General features: G+C 45.0%; 1 protein-coding gene across 1 annotated transcript in view; it reads left to right on the forward strand.

The window, feature by feature from the left end:
• The window catches only part of LOC119648522, an 83,328-nt gene that overhangs the window by 23,650 nt on the left and 46,460 nt on the right, over nucleotides 1–13,218 (forward strand). Inside the window, exons 4-5 of the mRNA XM_038050290.1 lie at nucleotides 3,449–3,593; nucleotides 3,720–3,808. Of these exons, the coding sequence (XP_037906218.1) occupies nucleotides 3,449–3,593; nucleotides 3,720–3,808 (234 nt within the window). The remainder of the gene's footprint in view (nucleotides 1–3,448; nucleotides 3,594–3,719; nucleotides 3,809–13,218) is intronic.

Here is a 13,218-nt window from a genome sequence, read left to right on the forward strand (position 1 = left end):
GCCCCGGGTCTGGACGGCATACAGAATAAGGCCCTCAAACTTGCCGTCAAATGTAGACCGCATATGTTCGCGGAGCTGTTCGAAACGTGCATGTCCGAGGGTATCTTTCCAGCACCGTGGAAGCGGCAGAAGCTGCTGCTGCTGCCTAAGGCTGGCAAACCGAAAGGGGAACCGTCTTCCTATAGACTCATATGTCTTCTAGACACTATGGGGAAAATGTTGGAGCGGGTCATCTATGATAGATTACTTCCAGTCGTCAAGAGCCAAGGGTGCCTTTCAGATAGGCAGTACGGGTTCCGTAAAGCCAGATCAACCATTCGCGGAAGGGGTTGTACCAGCAAATATTGTGTGGTGGTCACCCTGGATGTGAGGAATGCATTCAACTCGGCCAATTGGAACCTTATTCGAAAGTCTCTGGCGACGATTGGTGGTCCCCCCCCCCCCCCCCGTTGTCTCCGCGGGTGTCCCACAGGGCTCTGTACTGAGCCCACTTCTGTGGAACATCATGTATAATGATGTACTTAACTTTCCGGTTCCGGAGGAGGCCACGGTGGTGGGTTACGCCGATGATATAGCACTGTTTGCGGTCACAAAGCATCTCGAGGATGCTGAGTTGTACTCAAGCAAAGCAATTAGTGTTGTTAAGGCTTGGTTAGAGCGTGCTGGACTGGCACTCGCGGAGGAAAAGACGGAAGCGGTCCTCATTACTAAGCGCCGGAAAAGAAATTACGCCTGCATTAGAATCGGGAATCGTATCATCACTTCCAAGCCGGGCTGATTCCAGTTAACCCGTTGGGGAGTTCCGTCCCCACGCACTCGAGGAGGGCGATCAGACCCGAGTCTGCAAGGGACTCATCTGAAGTGGCTCTGCCACGGAGCCTCACCGGAGGTTATCTGGTACCATGGGAACCGGGATGGCCCTCTGAGAGCATATGCTCCAGGAGAATTCCTGGAGGATGTGCTCCCGGCCCGGTTATTTGCGGTTGGCCCCCTAGTGGGAGTTTCATGGTGGTTGTGGTTATGCTTACATCGCGGGCGTGGAGTTCCGTGTCCGAAAAGGACCGTGGGATTATGCCTTCACGGCAGGTACTCACGTTAAACTCCCAGGACTTTCATCACTTCCAAGCCGCCCATCAAATACTTGGGGGGTAATGATAAACGGAAAATTCGATTTTAAGCAGCACATAGAGCATACTTGCAAAAAAGCATCCACGACTGGTCTGGCCCTCGCAAGGATGATGCCGAACGTAGGAGGACCGCCTTCAGGACGTCTCAGACTATGCAGCGTTCGTTATCTCGGGAATGATGCCGATTTACATCCTGGCAACCGAAATGATGAACATTTATAACACCAGGCATCGCAGGTGAAAAAAGCCGAAAGAGAAAGATCCAAAAGCAGATTTAAACAGCGATGGGATCAGTCAGAAAAGGGTCGGGGACTTACAGGTTGATCCTTTCCATCAGGGAGTGGCTGGAGAGAAAGCATGGAGAGATCAATTATAATTTCATCCAGTTTCTCAGGGGCTATGGAGGATACCGTCAATACATGTACAGGTTTAAATTGGACACCTCACCTAATTGCGCAAACTGCGACGGGGTCCCAGAGGACCCAGCGCACGTTTTCTTTCAGTGTCCTAGGTTCGTGGAAGATCGGAGGAAACTCTAGGTGAAGTGCTATCACCGGGAAATTTTGTCCGGAGAATGGTAGCTTGAAGACTGAGATGCGATCAATTCCATGATTGCAGTAATCCAGGATAAACTGCGAAAAGCAGAAAAAGTGAGGAAGGCGCGGTTACGAACCTCGCGGGAAGACGGAAGGAGACCTAGCTAAAGTAAGCTAACTCCGCCCCGGGATGTAATACCTAAAGGTGGTTCCACGGGGTATGCGGGGAAGTTGGAAGTGGTTTTAGTGGGTAAAAATCCCACACTCTGGCGTGTCCAAGCCAGTCTTTTGAAGATTTCCACCTCCTTTAAAAAAAAAGACGGACAGACAGACAGATAGTAGATTGATTTTAATGAGGTTTTGTCTTATACAAAACTTTAAAAAGGGGGGAAAGGGAACTTGACAGTACGGATTTCCGATGTATATACAAAGTACAATGAACGATAGTGAATTGGGCGGGGAGGAACGTATGGCAACACAATCATAAGGAAAGGCAAAGGAGGAGAAGACGCAATTAGGACGCCACCGGCACGTGATGAACCCCGGTCCCTGTTGCAGCAGAAAATCGAGTGCCCGTGGGGAGCTCGGAATTTAACTCGTCGTTTAATAGCGTCCAGCCAAGTTTCAGAGATACAGATGGCATGATATTGCTGAGCTGGCGTGGATTAATTGATGGCCCTTAGCTTTGTTCTTATTCCTCTAACATGTCGATAGTTTTATCGTAAAATCGGAACCAGTTGCATTGATCAGCGAGGAAGGCAGGCTGTCCTGAAATTTACCCGTGAATTCGTGCGCCTATGCAGCCTGATGAATACATCTTTAGGACAGGATAAAGGATGCGATTAAGCCAAATTTAAGGGCATAAGTGAAAGTGAAATTTCAGTCTTTTGTCAGTTTAATACAGGACGATAATGAACGTGAGTTAACTGTGTATTTAATATATTACAGTACCTCGTCCATAGAAGAAGCGAACGCTAGCCTAAAGGTAAACAACATTGGGGAGACAACCTTTAACCCGGAGCCACTGCCACTGGTGGTTAAAGTACCAGAGTATGGAGCAGAGGCGGGAAGTGGCGCTTCGCCGGCGAGAAGAACGATGCCAAAGGGTGGGGCGGCTGCGTTCCGATTCGTGACCTGGTGAGGAGCCTACGGATATTGTCCCAATGAAGGCGCACGGGAGCGAAATCGGATCGGAGACTCGGTAGCCCGTAACTCATCACGTATGGGTCGCTGAATCAGAGACGCAGAACCAGCGGTGGCATCCCTGATGTAGGACGACTCTACAGGTGATAGCTTCGTCATAGACCTTTGAAGTTTAGGCAACACTGTTAAGCACAACAGGAGGCTCATTTTCTGAAACCAAAGTGTTATCGAATAAATTCCTATGCTACAGAGTATAAGTAGGTAGCTATTGCAAAATTTTATAATTTTATAATTTAGACTATATCAATCTGATTTGAGCTTCTGAGAATGGGTCTATGAGAGAAATGATCGCTCTTTAATCCCTACACCCTCTTCTTTTGCATCAAATGTCAGATCTGAGCTTTCGAAAGTACTATTTGAGACCTTTAATTTGATACCACACATGACAACATTCGGTGAAAAAAATTTACACCCCGCTTTTTTGTAGTTAGGTTACACAAAACTTTAAAAAGCGTGGAGCTGCCTGTCAAGATTTTCACTGATTTACATAATATTTGGATTCTTTCTAAACTAGGGTCAAGAACGTTCCAATAAATTTTTATATGAACTAACCCAAAAAAATTATTTCGCTTTTATTTCTAGGTTCCCGAAGAACGAGGTAATAAATTCGTTCGTACTAAAGAGGACGATGGATTTGGTCAACACAGCGAATTTAGCGAATATAGCCGATCAACGAGCCGAAGCGAATACAGCGAGTATAGTGATTACAGCATAGGTGATGAAGAGAGTAGAACATAATGAATTTAGTGAATACATCGACCAAACTGGGTGCGAAATGTTCAATCAAAGAAAGTAAGTTTCATAGCAGTGAAGCGCGTGCACATAGATTGTAATTTTAGTATATATTTTTCAGGCGAAAATGGTCAGATAATGACTATAGCGAACGTCGTGAAAATTGGGAATAAAGTTTTTACAAAGGAGATTACGGACAAAGCAGATGCAGTAAGTGCAGGGAAAAAGTAATATAGCAATAAAAATAATCGATAGCGCGAAAATTCAATTGGATCAAGGTCTTGAAGTGCGTTAAAGCACTTCATTCATGACCGCAACCGAACCCTACAGGATTGCAGTACTCTGTATGAGGTACTGTGATCAGCATTGCACTCTCCCGTGATTATCATCCTGATTTGACTCAGGTACTCATTCACAGCTGAGTCATGTGGGATCCAATGTCAAGCCACGATGCAAACCCCACTGCTACCAGTGAGATTTGAACCGTGACCTTCCGTGCAACAAAAATGGTAATACCCTTCAAAGTTAGCCTCTTTCTGTAAATAACTATAAGTCTTTTTGAAAATTATCGTATGATTCGATAAATACATATCCAATTACTTTCATTGTGGGGTGGGGTTACTGCCAAATTTAGCAGATCTGTGGAGGCCGGGCAGCTATATATGAAGTGCAGAGCCGTCTCTTCCTCCTTCTCACATTGGCTACATATATCCGAAACCACCACCTTAATCATTTCCATATGGTAGTTTAAGGAGCAGCGTTCCATTAAAAGCCCTACTCGGGTTTTCATGTCTAACTTCTTCCGCTCTTGTGGCCCAAGGCTCTTTCACAAAGATTTTCGCCTGCCGACAAGAGTTCAAATGTCTCAATTCGGCCGCGAGAATCCTTACAATTTCACCTTTCAGAGGAGATTTGACAGTGGATAACCGGATATCGAAAGCTGGTTCTGGCCACACCAGTTTCAGCAGCAGTTAATGACAACTCCACACCAACTGGTTTGATATGTCATTGTTGTTTAGTGCTGATAATGCTGCCCGATTATTGGAACAGATTCGAATGGTGCAACTCCTCCATTTTCATCGCAATAATTTTTCTACTGCCAATGAAATGGCGTACAACCCCGCCTCTATTTATAGTCGTCATTTTTCCGAAGGGTCGGAACAGTTCCATAATCGGACCACCTGAGGACAACCCCTGCCCCCGATCCATCTTCCATAAATAACCGGTCAGTGAAGATTATTAAGTTTTTAATCCGAAGGGACTCAAGGCAATCTACAATCTACGTATGAATGGCCGCCTTCCCACGCGCCAATGGTATGGGTCCGTTTCAGCTCAAAATGAATGCGTGGTAGATTTTGAAAAGCTTCCAGTCTAGTCCAATCTTCGTAGCGTCCACCGCGAGCCCATTGCGGAGGCACTAACTAACTAACAAGTTGTCCATTACCAAGAGCCCCTAATACATCATGCCGCGATAGACTTCTCACCGAGCAATGTGTGGATTTTTCTACACTCCAGTATGTGCATTCAACTGATTAACAGCGGATCAATTCCATACTGTCTTCTTTAGAGCTTTCTATGCCTCTTTATACCGATTCAAATTAGCGGCTGAATCAGGACTTTAGACCACGGTTGAGTAACACCATAGTCGTTCTCCTCCTTCTTTGGCGTATCGAGTGGACAACTTTCTTCAAAGCCTTCTCTCATGCTAGTTGCAATCATCTAGGTTGTCTTCTCAATTCCAGCAATGGATTTGGTGCGCCTCCCAAGGAGCGTAGCTCGGGTGCTCAATTCTATTTTATACGCCACCCAACATGTCTTACGTGGATTCCGAAATCGAGTGGCTGGTGATGCATCCTTGCTCATTACGAAATCAATTCGCCTGTCACCGAAAGTGAAATATCGTTTGATACTCTCCACTCTCTGACAAAAGCCGCAATGTCAAAGGATATAACCGTGGTGTCGATGACCTCTCGTCTGACCACGTTGAAGAAAGTTGGTTCATTAATCAAATTAAGGATTTGCAGACCGGTTCCTACCAGATTCTGTGATAGTCTCGATACTCTTGCATTGATGTTGGAACTTCCCCAACATATGTGGCGGGCGTTGAATCAAATCCTGCCATTACCTCTATGTCTTTACTTTTGATATATTGGGTAGCTCTGATGAATGCTCCACTTGAAACTTCTTTTGCGTCATAGGTTATATATGCAGATCACCATCTCTTTACCTCCCTGTTGACTTTAATGGTTAGTTTGGCCGTTGTAGTGTTGGCATCACATAGGTTACTAACTAAATTAGCTAGGAGGTCTTGTGAGACCATCATGCAAGAGTGGGGTCGATCAATTCCATTGGCATACAACAGATCAACATGTTGGAAATTAAAGCCCCTGGCTTTCCCACCAAAAACGCATGACAGACAGACAATAGCTATTAACCCAATAACTGATAAACATAGTCGAGATTTTACAATGCAACAAATTTATTTGAAAAATATGGCACCTCATCTACGCTTCAAATAAAGATGCCGTGGGCTGCACGTCACCTTCAATGATTTTAGGAGCCGATCCTTGTAACATGACAGTCCCTAACCCATAGTCGACCCGACAGCTCACTTGTTCCCGAACTTTTTTAATATCCGGTTCGGCAACGCTGAGATTAAGGAAAGGTCCGTCTCGGCTCACTCCCCTGTTTTGCTTCCTAGCAGTATCCAAGTGGAGGTGATGGGATTTTTCTGGAAACCCAATTATTCCAAAAATTCAGTATTTTAATTTTTAAGGTTTTTTCTATCTCGACAGTAAGAAGATTATCGATACTCAAGGGTTCCTTCTATGGCTCGCTTTCCTTTCTTATCTGCAACCCAAGCTCCACTGCCTAGATTTTTGTCCTCATCGTAGACAATAGTGACGTCGATTTTATTTTCCAATACTGCTTGGGAGAGCAGAGCCTGAGACGCTTGGCAATAGTTCAGATTTAGCTCTAAAAGCCTCATTTACGCATAGTGTTGATCGCCTTCCTAAACACCAAACAGGTGCTGCTGCCTGTGATGCGGACGCTGTCAATGTTACTTACCAGATTGTTCAATAAGCTTTGCGGTTCGATAAGAAAAACAAAATTTTATGGTTTGAAATACACTTTATTATTCAGTATATTCTGAGTGGACATCAATACACTTGTTCCAACGAGATTCCAATTTATAAATTCCATCCCTGATGTAAGAATCTGAAAGGGCTGAAAAATACGCTTCCACAGCTGTTATGTTATCATTTGATAAAAAACGCTTTCCACGCATAAATTTTTTAAGCCTGGAAATAGATGGAAGTCGCTAGGGACCAAATCTGGTGAATACGGTGGATGCTCCAACAATTCGAACTTGAATTCATTGATTTTAGCCATTGTCAAAACGCTTTTGTGACACTGCCCTGATGAAAAGGAATTTTTTTCTTCTGTGAACCTAGTCTTTTTTCACGAATGTTTTCCTTCAGCTGGTCTAAGAGGTTATAATAATATTCAGAATTTATTGTTTTACCAGTTTGCAAGTAATCCACAAACAAAATTCCTTTTGCATCGCAAAAACTGATGCTAACACCTTGTTGGCCGATTTCTGGATACGAACTCGTTTTGGAGCCGAAGAACGAGGTTCAATCAACTCTTCCGCCTCTTTGTTTTGATTCAGAATCATGGTGTTAGACCCAAATCTTATCCATAGTGGTGAATCGATGCATAAAATCCACTTTATCCTTTCGAAAACGCTCCAAATGTTGCTGAGAAAGTGGCATTCGAATGTGTTTTTGTTCTGCGAATGTGGCACCCATTGTGCGGACAGCTTTCTGAAACCCAATATTTCAGTCAAAATATTGCTTATACTGCTCAATGAGATGCCTAGGGCTTCTGCTAAATTTCTTTCAGTCACTCGACGATTTTCCAATAACTGGATTTTTTCTACGATTTCAGGTGTTGATGCTGTTTTTGGACGTCCTTGACGTGGATCATTTTCAAGACTTGTACGACTGCGTTTAATTTCAGCAACCTAACTTTCTACTATACTAATCGAAGGTGACGAGTCCTTATACACTTTCAACACCCGTTCATAAATTTCTTTTGCTTTTAAACCTACTAAAAATAAAAATTCAATTACTGCACGATACTTGGTTTTTTCCATTGTAAAAAATACTGAGGCCAGTCTATACTAAATCGCTTGTAAACACAGCATGAATCGATAGATTGAAATGAAACTAGACATATGTTCATAGAAAGAGTGTAGCAACATAACAAAAAAAAATTGGGCTAGCAACAACGCCCCCTGTTATCGCACCGCAAAACTTATTGAACAAGCTAGTATTTGCCTGCAAAACAGACAATTGATCCTTTCTTCGCAGTCTTCTGCAATGTGGCCTTTCTTTTCGCATTTCCCGCACCTCGGACTTATCGGGTAGAGCAGCACATTTTTCGCACCAATTCCAATCTTAGAGTCATCTGCTATCGCAGTCGGCAGACGACCCTACCAATCCGGACTTTGCTGGCAGTGATAGATTTTTTGGTCGCGTCAAGAGTCAGACTTATTCACGCAATTCCTGTGCCACCATATGCCTGTTTGAAGGAAATCTCATTATTATTAACAAAGCTACAAAAGGTCAAAATTTTGTATTTTAAGTGAGTTTGTCGGAATCTGAAACGTGTTTGATATAAAGTGAATGAACGATGGAATTTTGAACTTTCGGCTATGTACGAACGGGAAACCGTGCTTTCCATGTGTTCAGCTATTCGTCATCGTGGATGCGAACCCACCTCTGACCCCAAGACCATCGGTTTCCGATCTACCTAAAAGCTCTTTCGCGATACAACAGCGAAACAACATTTCCTTCCCAGACCAAAGCAATGATGGAATCGCTTTTGTTAAGGAACACGCTACCCAGCACTTTATACTGCTAACAAACTTGCAGTGCATCGTAGTCACCCCGCTCATAGCCATAAGTTCATCAATCTCCCCCCCTCCGTTTACGCTCTTAGCCAGATCTAATAACGCCCTTTGGAAGCATTTCCAACAACTTCCCTTACGCTAGAAGAGAAGACACTTTTGGCGGCTTCCCAGTGCTTATCAATATCTTCATTGGTTGTTCAGAACTTGTGTCTTTTGCTACTACTAGATAACAGCCATGAAGGGTTAACGATCTGATTTCTTACGAAGAGATGCAACACCCAAATAAGTGATGTGGGGCGATTATCGGATGATGGCCGCTCTTTTCAATTTGATGTTCAATAACATTTCTGTGTTGAAATGTCGTCAACGCAGGAAGTGTCGTGGTGCTTTTTATTGCGTTCGAGAATACTCTTAGCTGTTATCTTTAGGACGGCTGGAAGCAAGCAAATACCCCGCCAGTTGACGTACCCAAGACGGGTTCTCTTCTTCAGAATCTTGACAGTCATCCCCTTCTTGTTTTACACACTAAGGAAGATGGATGGAAGAAGCAGTTCTCTATAACCGGAACTACGGTGAACAGTCCCGTTGGGAAACAGTCAAGCCCAATGGCGTTACCCCACCAAGGCGCCTTGCTAACCGATCTAATTTCCCTTTTGCTTGGAGGAATACTTTGTTCGCTTCCCGAGATTTTTCGCAGTACCGAACCTGAAGCGAATCACGGTCATCGCACTCATTGTTCCGACAGCCAGCTAAATCTTATGGTGCTCCTTCGGGAAGAGGCTAACAACCTCATTTACACCGGAAAGAAGATCAACTTTATCAATACGTTCCGCCAAACTGTTCAAGATGTCTACCGACCGATCAGCAAGATAATTTTCCCACTATCGAGCGACAACCGGGTCTCGTAAGCGAACCATGTTAAACTTTATGTCTAACTATATCTAATTGGGCTAACTTATCCGTACACATCTGGCAGCACCTACCTATGGATTCGTGCCTATGATTTGTACGGATAAGCTTTCCCAATACATTCGCAAGTCCGAGACTACCTATTAGACGTACTCTGCAAACGCGAATATGCAAACGCGATACGCAACCGAAGACAACCATTAATAGGTGATGTCGCTTACGACTGATGTCAACGACTCTTTTACTACGCCCATCCAGATGGCAACGCCCACACCGACTGCTGATTGCAATGTGGTCGGTCGGATTAAATATACATTGACGATCAGTTGACTGACTTAATGTTAGGCTCGCTAATCAAGCAATGTGCTACTAATGACGAGGCAATGTAAGCTGCTGGAAGACCTTTCACTCTTGTCATTAAGAGAGGGAGATATTACACAGTGCAGAAATTATAGAGGAACCATGTTGCTGAGTATTATCTATAGGATATTCTCCGCTATCTTGCTAGGACGGATAGCCTTATTCGCCCAAAACATGACTGGCCCATATCAAAGAGGCTTCACTCCAGGCAAATCAGCAACAGATCAGATTTTCCCTGTGCGGCAAGCTATTGAAAAACTGTTGGAATATGGACATCAGTTACATCGTCTTTTGATCAACTTTAAGGCCGCCTATGCTAGAATAGCCTAGCTAAAACTGTACAAGGCCATGATAGAATTCGGTATCCCGACGAAATTAATAAAACTGACTAGGCGGGCCCTGACCAATCTACGAGGCCAGATGGAAATAGCAGGATCACACTGGAGACCATTTAACATCAAAAACGGTCTACCACAAGGGGATGTCCTATCATGTGTCCTCTTCAACCTGGCCCTGGAAAAAGTGATCCGTGAGGCTGAGGTAAATGCGACGGGTATGATCCTCTTTAAGTCCACCAAACTACTGGCCTATTCTTACAATATCGACATCATGGGAGGAACGACGCGAGACGTACAAATTGCCTTCATCCAGATCAAACAGACGGCGCGAGATCTTGGGCTGCATATCAAAGAAGATAAGACAAAATACATGGTGGCAACGTCAGCACCAAACACCAACTAACTAACAACATCAAACCGCACTGGTCAAACGGGAAAAATAAAGTAGGAGACTACAACTTTGAATCCGTTGATAATTTCTCCTATCCAGGGTCAAAAATCACAACCGATAACAGTTATTTTTTTTTGGAGTAGGGTAGGTGAATGCATTTACGCACAGAGTATTGGACTCCCGCAACAGTACGCAGTCGGGCTATCAACTAGACACCTTCCTGTCATAAGATAATTAGCCTGGAACCGTTTGACACATTACTTCGGGCTAGACCTCCCGCTCTCCCGGCTTTGGGAGCCTTCAAGTCAGGGAATTCCTTTCACAAATTGGATGGGAGGGCAGGAAGCGAGTCCATCTGTCCCTTAGCTGATTTTGCCAAGAAAGTTGCCTCTCGGTAAGGGTGCGTTGACGTTTTGCACGGGTAACCACTTCTCTTAAGATTTCGCCCTTACGGCGGTAGATAGCTTTGCGCTCCTTGGCAAGGTGAGCAACGGGGATTACTCCCGCGATCACCACTACAGCCGGTTCGAAGACGGTGTGATAAGCAGACGGCACTAGCAAAGTTCCCCGCCTCTGGACTTGAGCAAGGCGCTTACGATGCACCTCCTTGTCAAGGGCTTCAGCTCATACCTCCGCACCATAGAGCAGAACCGACTGCTTTGATTTGCTCGAGGAAGCTCATCTTCGAGTCGAACATTAGCCCAAGGTATTTAATCGCTGGTTTTGACTCTATAGTCAACTCACCGATCGATATGGGACGCAGGGTCAGGATTCTCCTTCCGGTTAAAACGACTACTACGGTTTTTTCCAGCGCATGTTTGAAAACGTGAGCAGTCATCCATCCGCTTACCCGTCGCATCAATATACCAAGTCTGCTTTGCGTCTGTTCAACAGTGCGTTCGGCAACAAATGCTGCAACGTCGTCTGCATAACCGACCAGGCGCGGCTCTCAGTAGACTATCATAGGAAGCGCTCCAGACGTCGGCGCTAGGATGGATCCCTGTGCTACTGCCGACGTGATTTCTATCCTCTCTAGCATATCATAGAGCAGGGAGCGGTCTTTCAGATATTCCTTCAATATCCGCAAAAGATAGTTTGGCACGTGAAATGAGTTTTCTAATGTGCCTAGAATATCTGTCCATCTTATGGAATTGAAGGCATTTCTGATATTAAGCATTATGAGGATCACTATCCGTCGAGATCGGTGGCTGTGTGCTTTGTGTCTGGCCACTTTCCAGCGACAAGGAAAAATGTCCTCTTTTAAGCAAGCGTTGAACGCCTCAAGCAGCAATTCTAGCCGTTGGCGGAACACCAGTTTGTAAGCTTCCGCCGGGATGCCATCAAGGCCTGGCGTATTCTTATTTTTCCTAGTGAGAACCACTTCTTCGAGCTCTCTCATAGTGAAAAGGGATACAGGATGTCTGGGGAACAATACCCGCACAATGCGGTCCATCTGGTTGGTACTTAGTATGCAGGGCCTCGCAGAACCACGATTTTCCCGGAGACAAGCTTATAGCCAAGTCCAGTCCCTTGTAAACTGCTGACATGTGTCCATAGTCCAGACACTTGTAGCACTTGGTGGGGACTATCCGCATTCGCACCCTGCATACTACCCATCCAATTTTGATTCTCCCGCTGTTAAGGAGTTTCCTCACGTATTGCTCGGGGACTTCCAGCATGGCGACCTTTTGGCCTCGAGCATACCTACCCGGGCATTGGTTACCTCTGGACACTCACGCTTTATCGCCTCCTCTACTTCGACCGCTAACAGCTATGACGAGGGAATCCGCACACGTTTGTTGACAGCCAACGGAGCCTCTTTCAGCTTACAAAAAGTGTTCCACTCGAAACGTCTCATCATAGGGACAAAGCTCTTACTGTACAAGACAGTGATCTTGCCAGTCGGCATGTATTCCTCGGAGACTTGGGTTTTTAGCAAGGAAAATTGCAAACTCTTGGCCGCGTTCGAGAGAAGAATCCTCCGAAGAATTTTTTCCCCCTACATGAGGATGGACGATTCCGTAGCCTACGAAATCTATGAGCGATACCACGACCGTTAGGTTGTGGATAAAATCCGGCTCAATAGGTTGCGGTGGGCGGGTCACTTAATCCGTATGGATGAGGATGATCCACACCGGAAAGTCTATAAGGGCAATATCTATGGTAGAAAAAGAAGACACACAAGATTTCCGCTTATACGCTTATTTCCTGTAGACTTGCCAGAGTACAAAAGCAGAGTGCATAGAAGGGAAAGGAGTGCTCGCCATAATCCTGTGGCGCGGCAGGATCTGCAGCATTCGAAATTTATTTTGGATGTTGCGGATGCGGACGGGTAGATGGCGCTGAACTCCGAAACTCTCCACTCACTCGTTTTCTGAACGCACCAGGGGAGTGGAGAACCAGCGGTAAAAAAAATGCCGTTGGTTGGGACAGTAAGGACCGCATGGAAATAAGTCGGTCTCTTCTGTATCCGACCGCGGCGCTGAACACATCGCTCGTGACTGAACAAAGTTTTAGCGTTTTCCTCTTAAATTTAAAATATTATAATCAAACTCACACACTCAAGTAAATCAAGTCAAATCATTGCAAGTCCAACCTTTTCTTTGCTTTCGATCAGATCTCGACTTTTTTATTTACTGCCCTCGACACCCAAAAGTTACTACGAAAATTCCCCGGGCATCTCACAGGAGCGAGCTTGTCGTGC

This window comes from Hermetia illucens, chromosome 2, assembly GCF_905115235.1.
Source record: "Hermetia illucens chromosome 2, iHerIll2.2.curated.20191125, whole genome shotgun sequence".
Taxonomy (NCBI): Eukaryota; Metazoa; Arthropoda; class Insecta; order Diptera; family Stratiomyidae; genus Hermetia; species Hermetia illucens.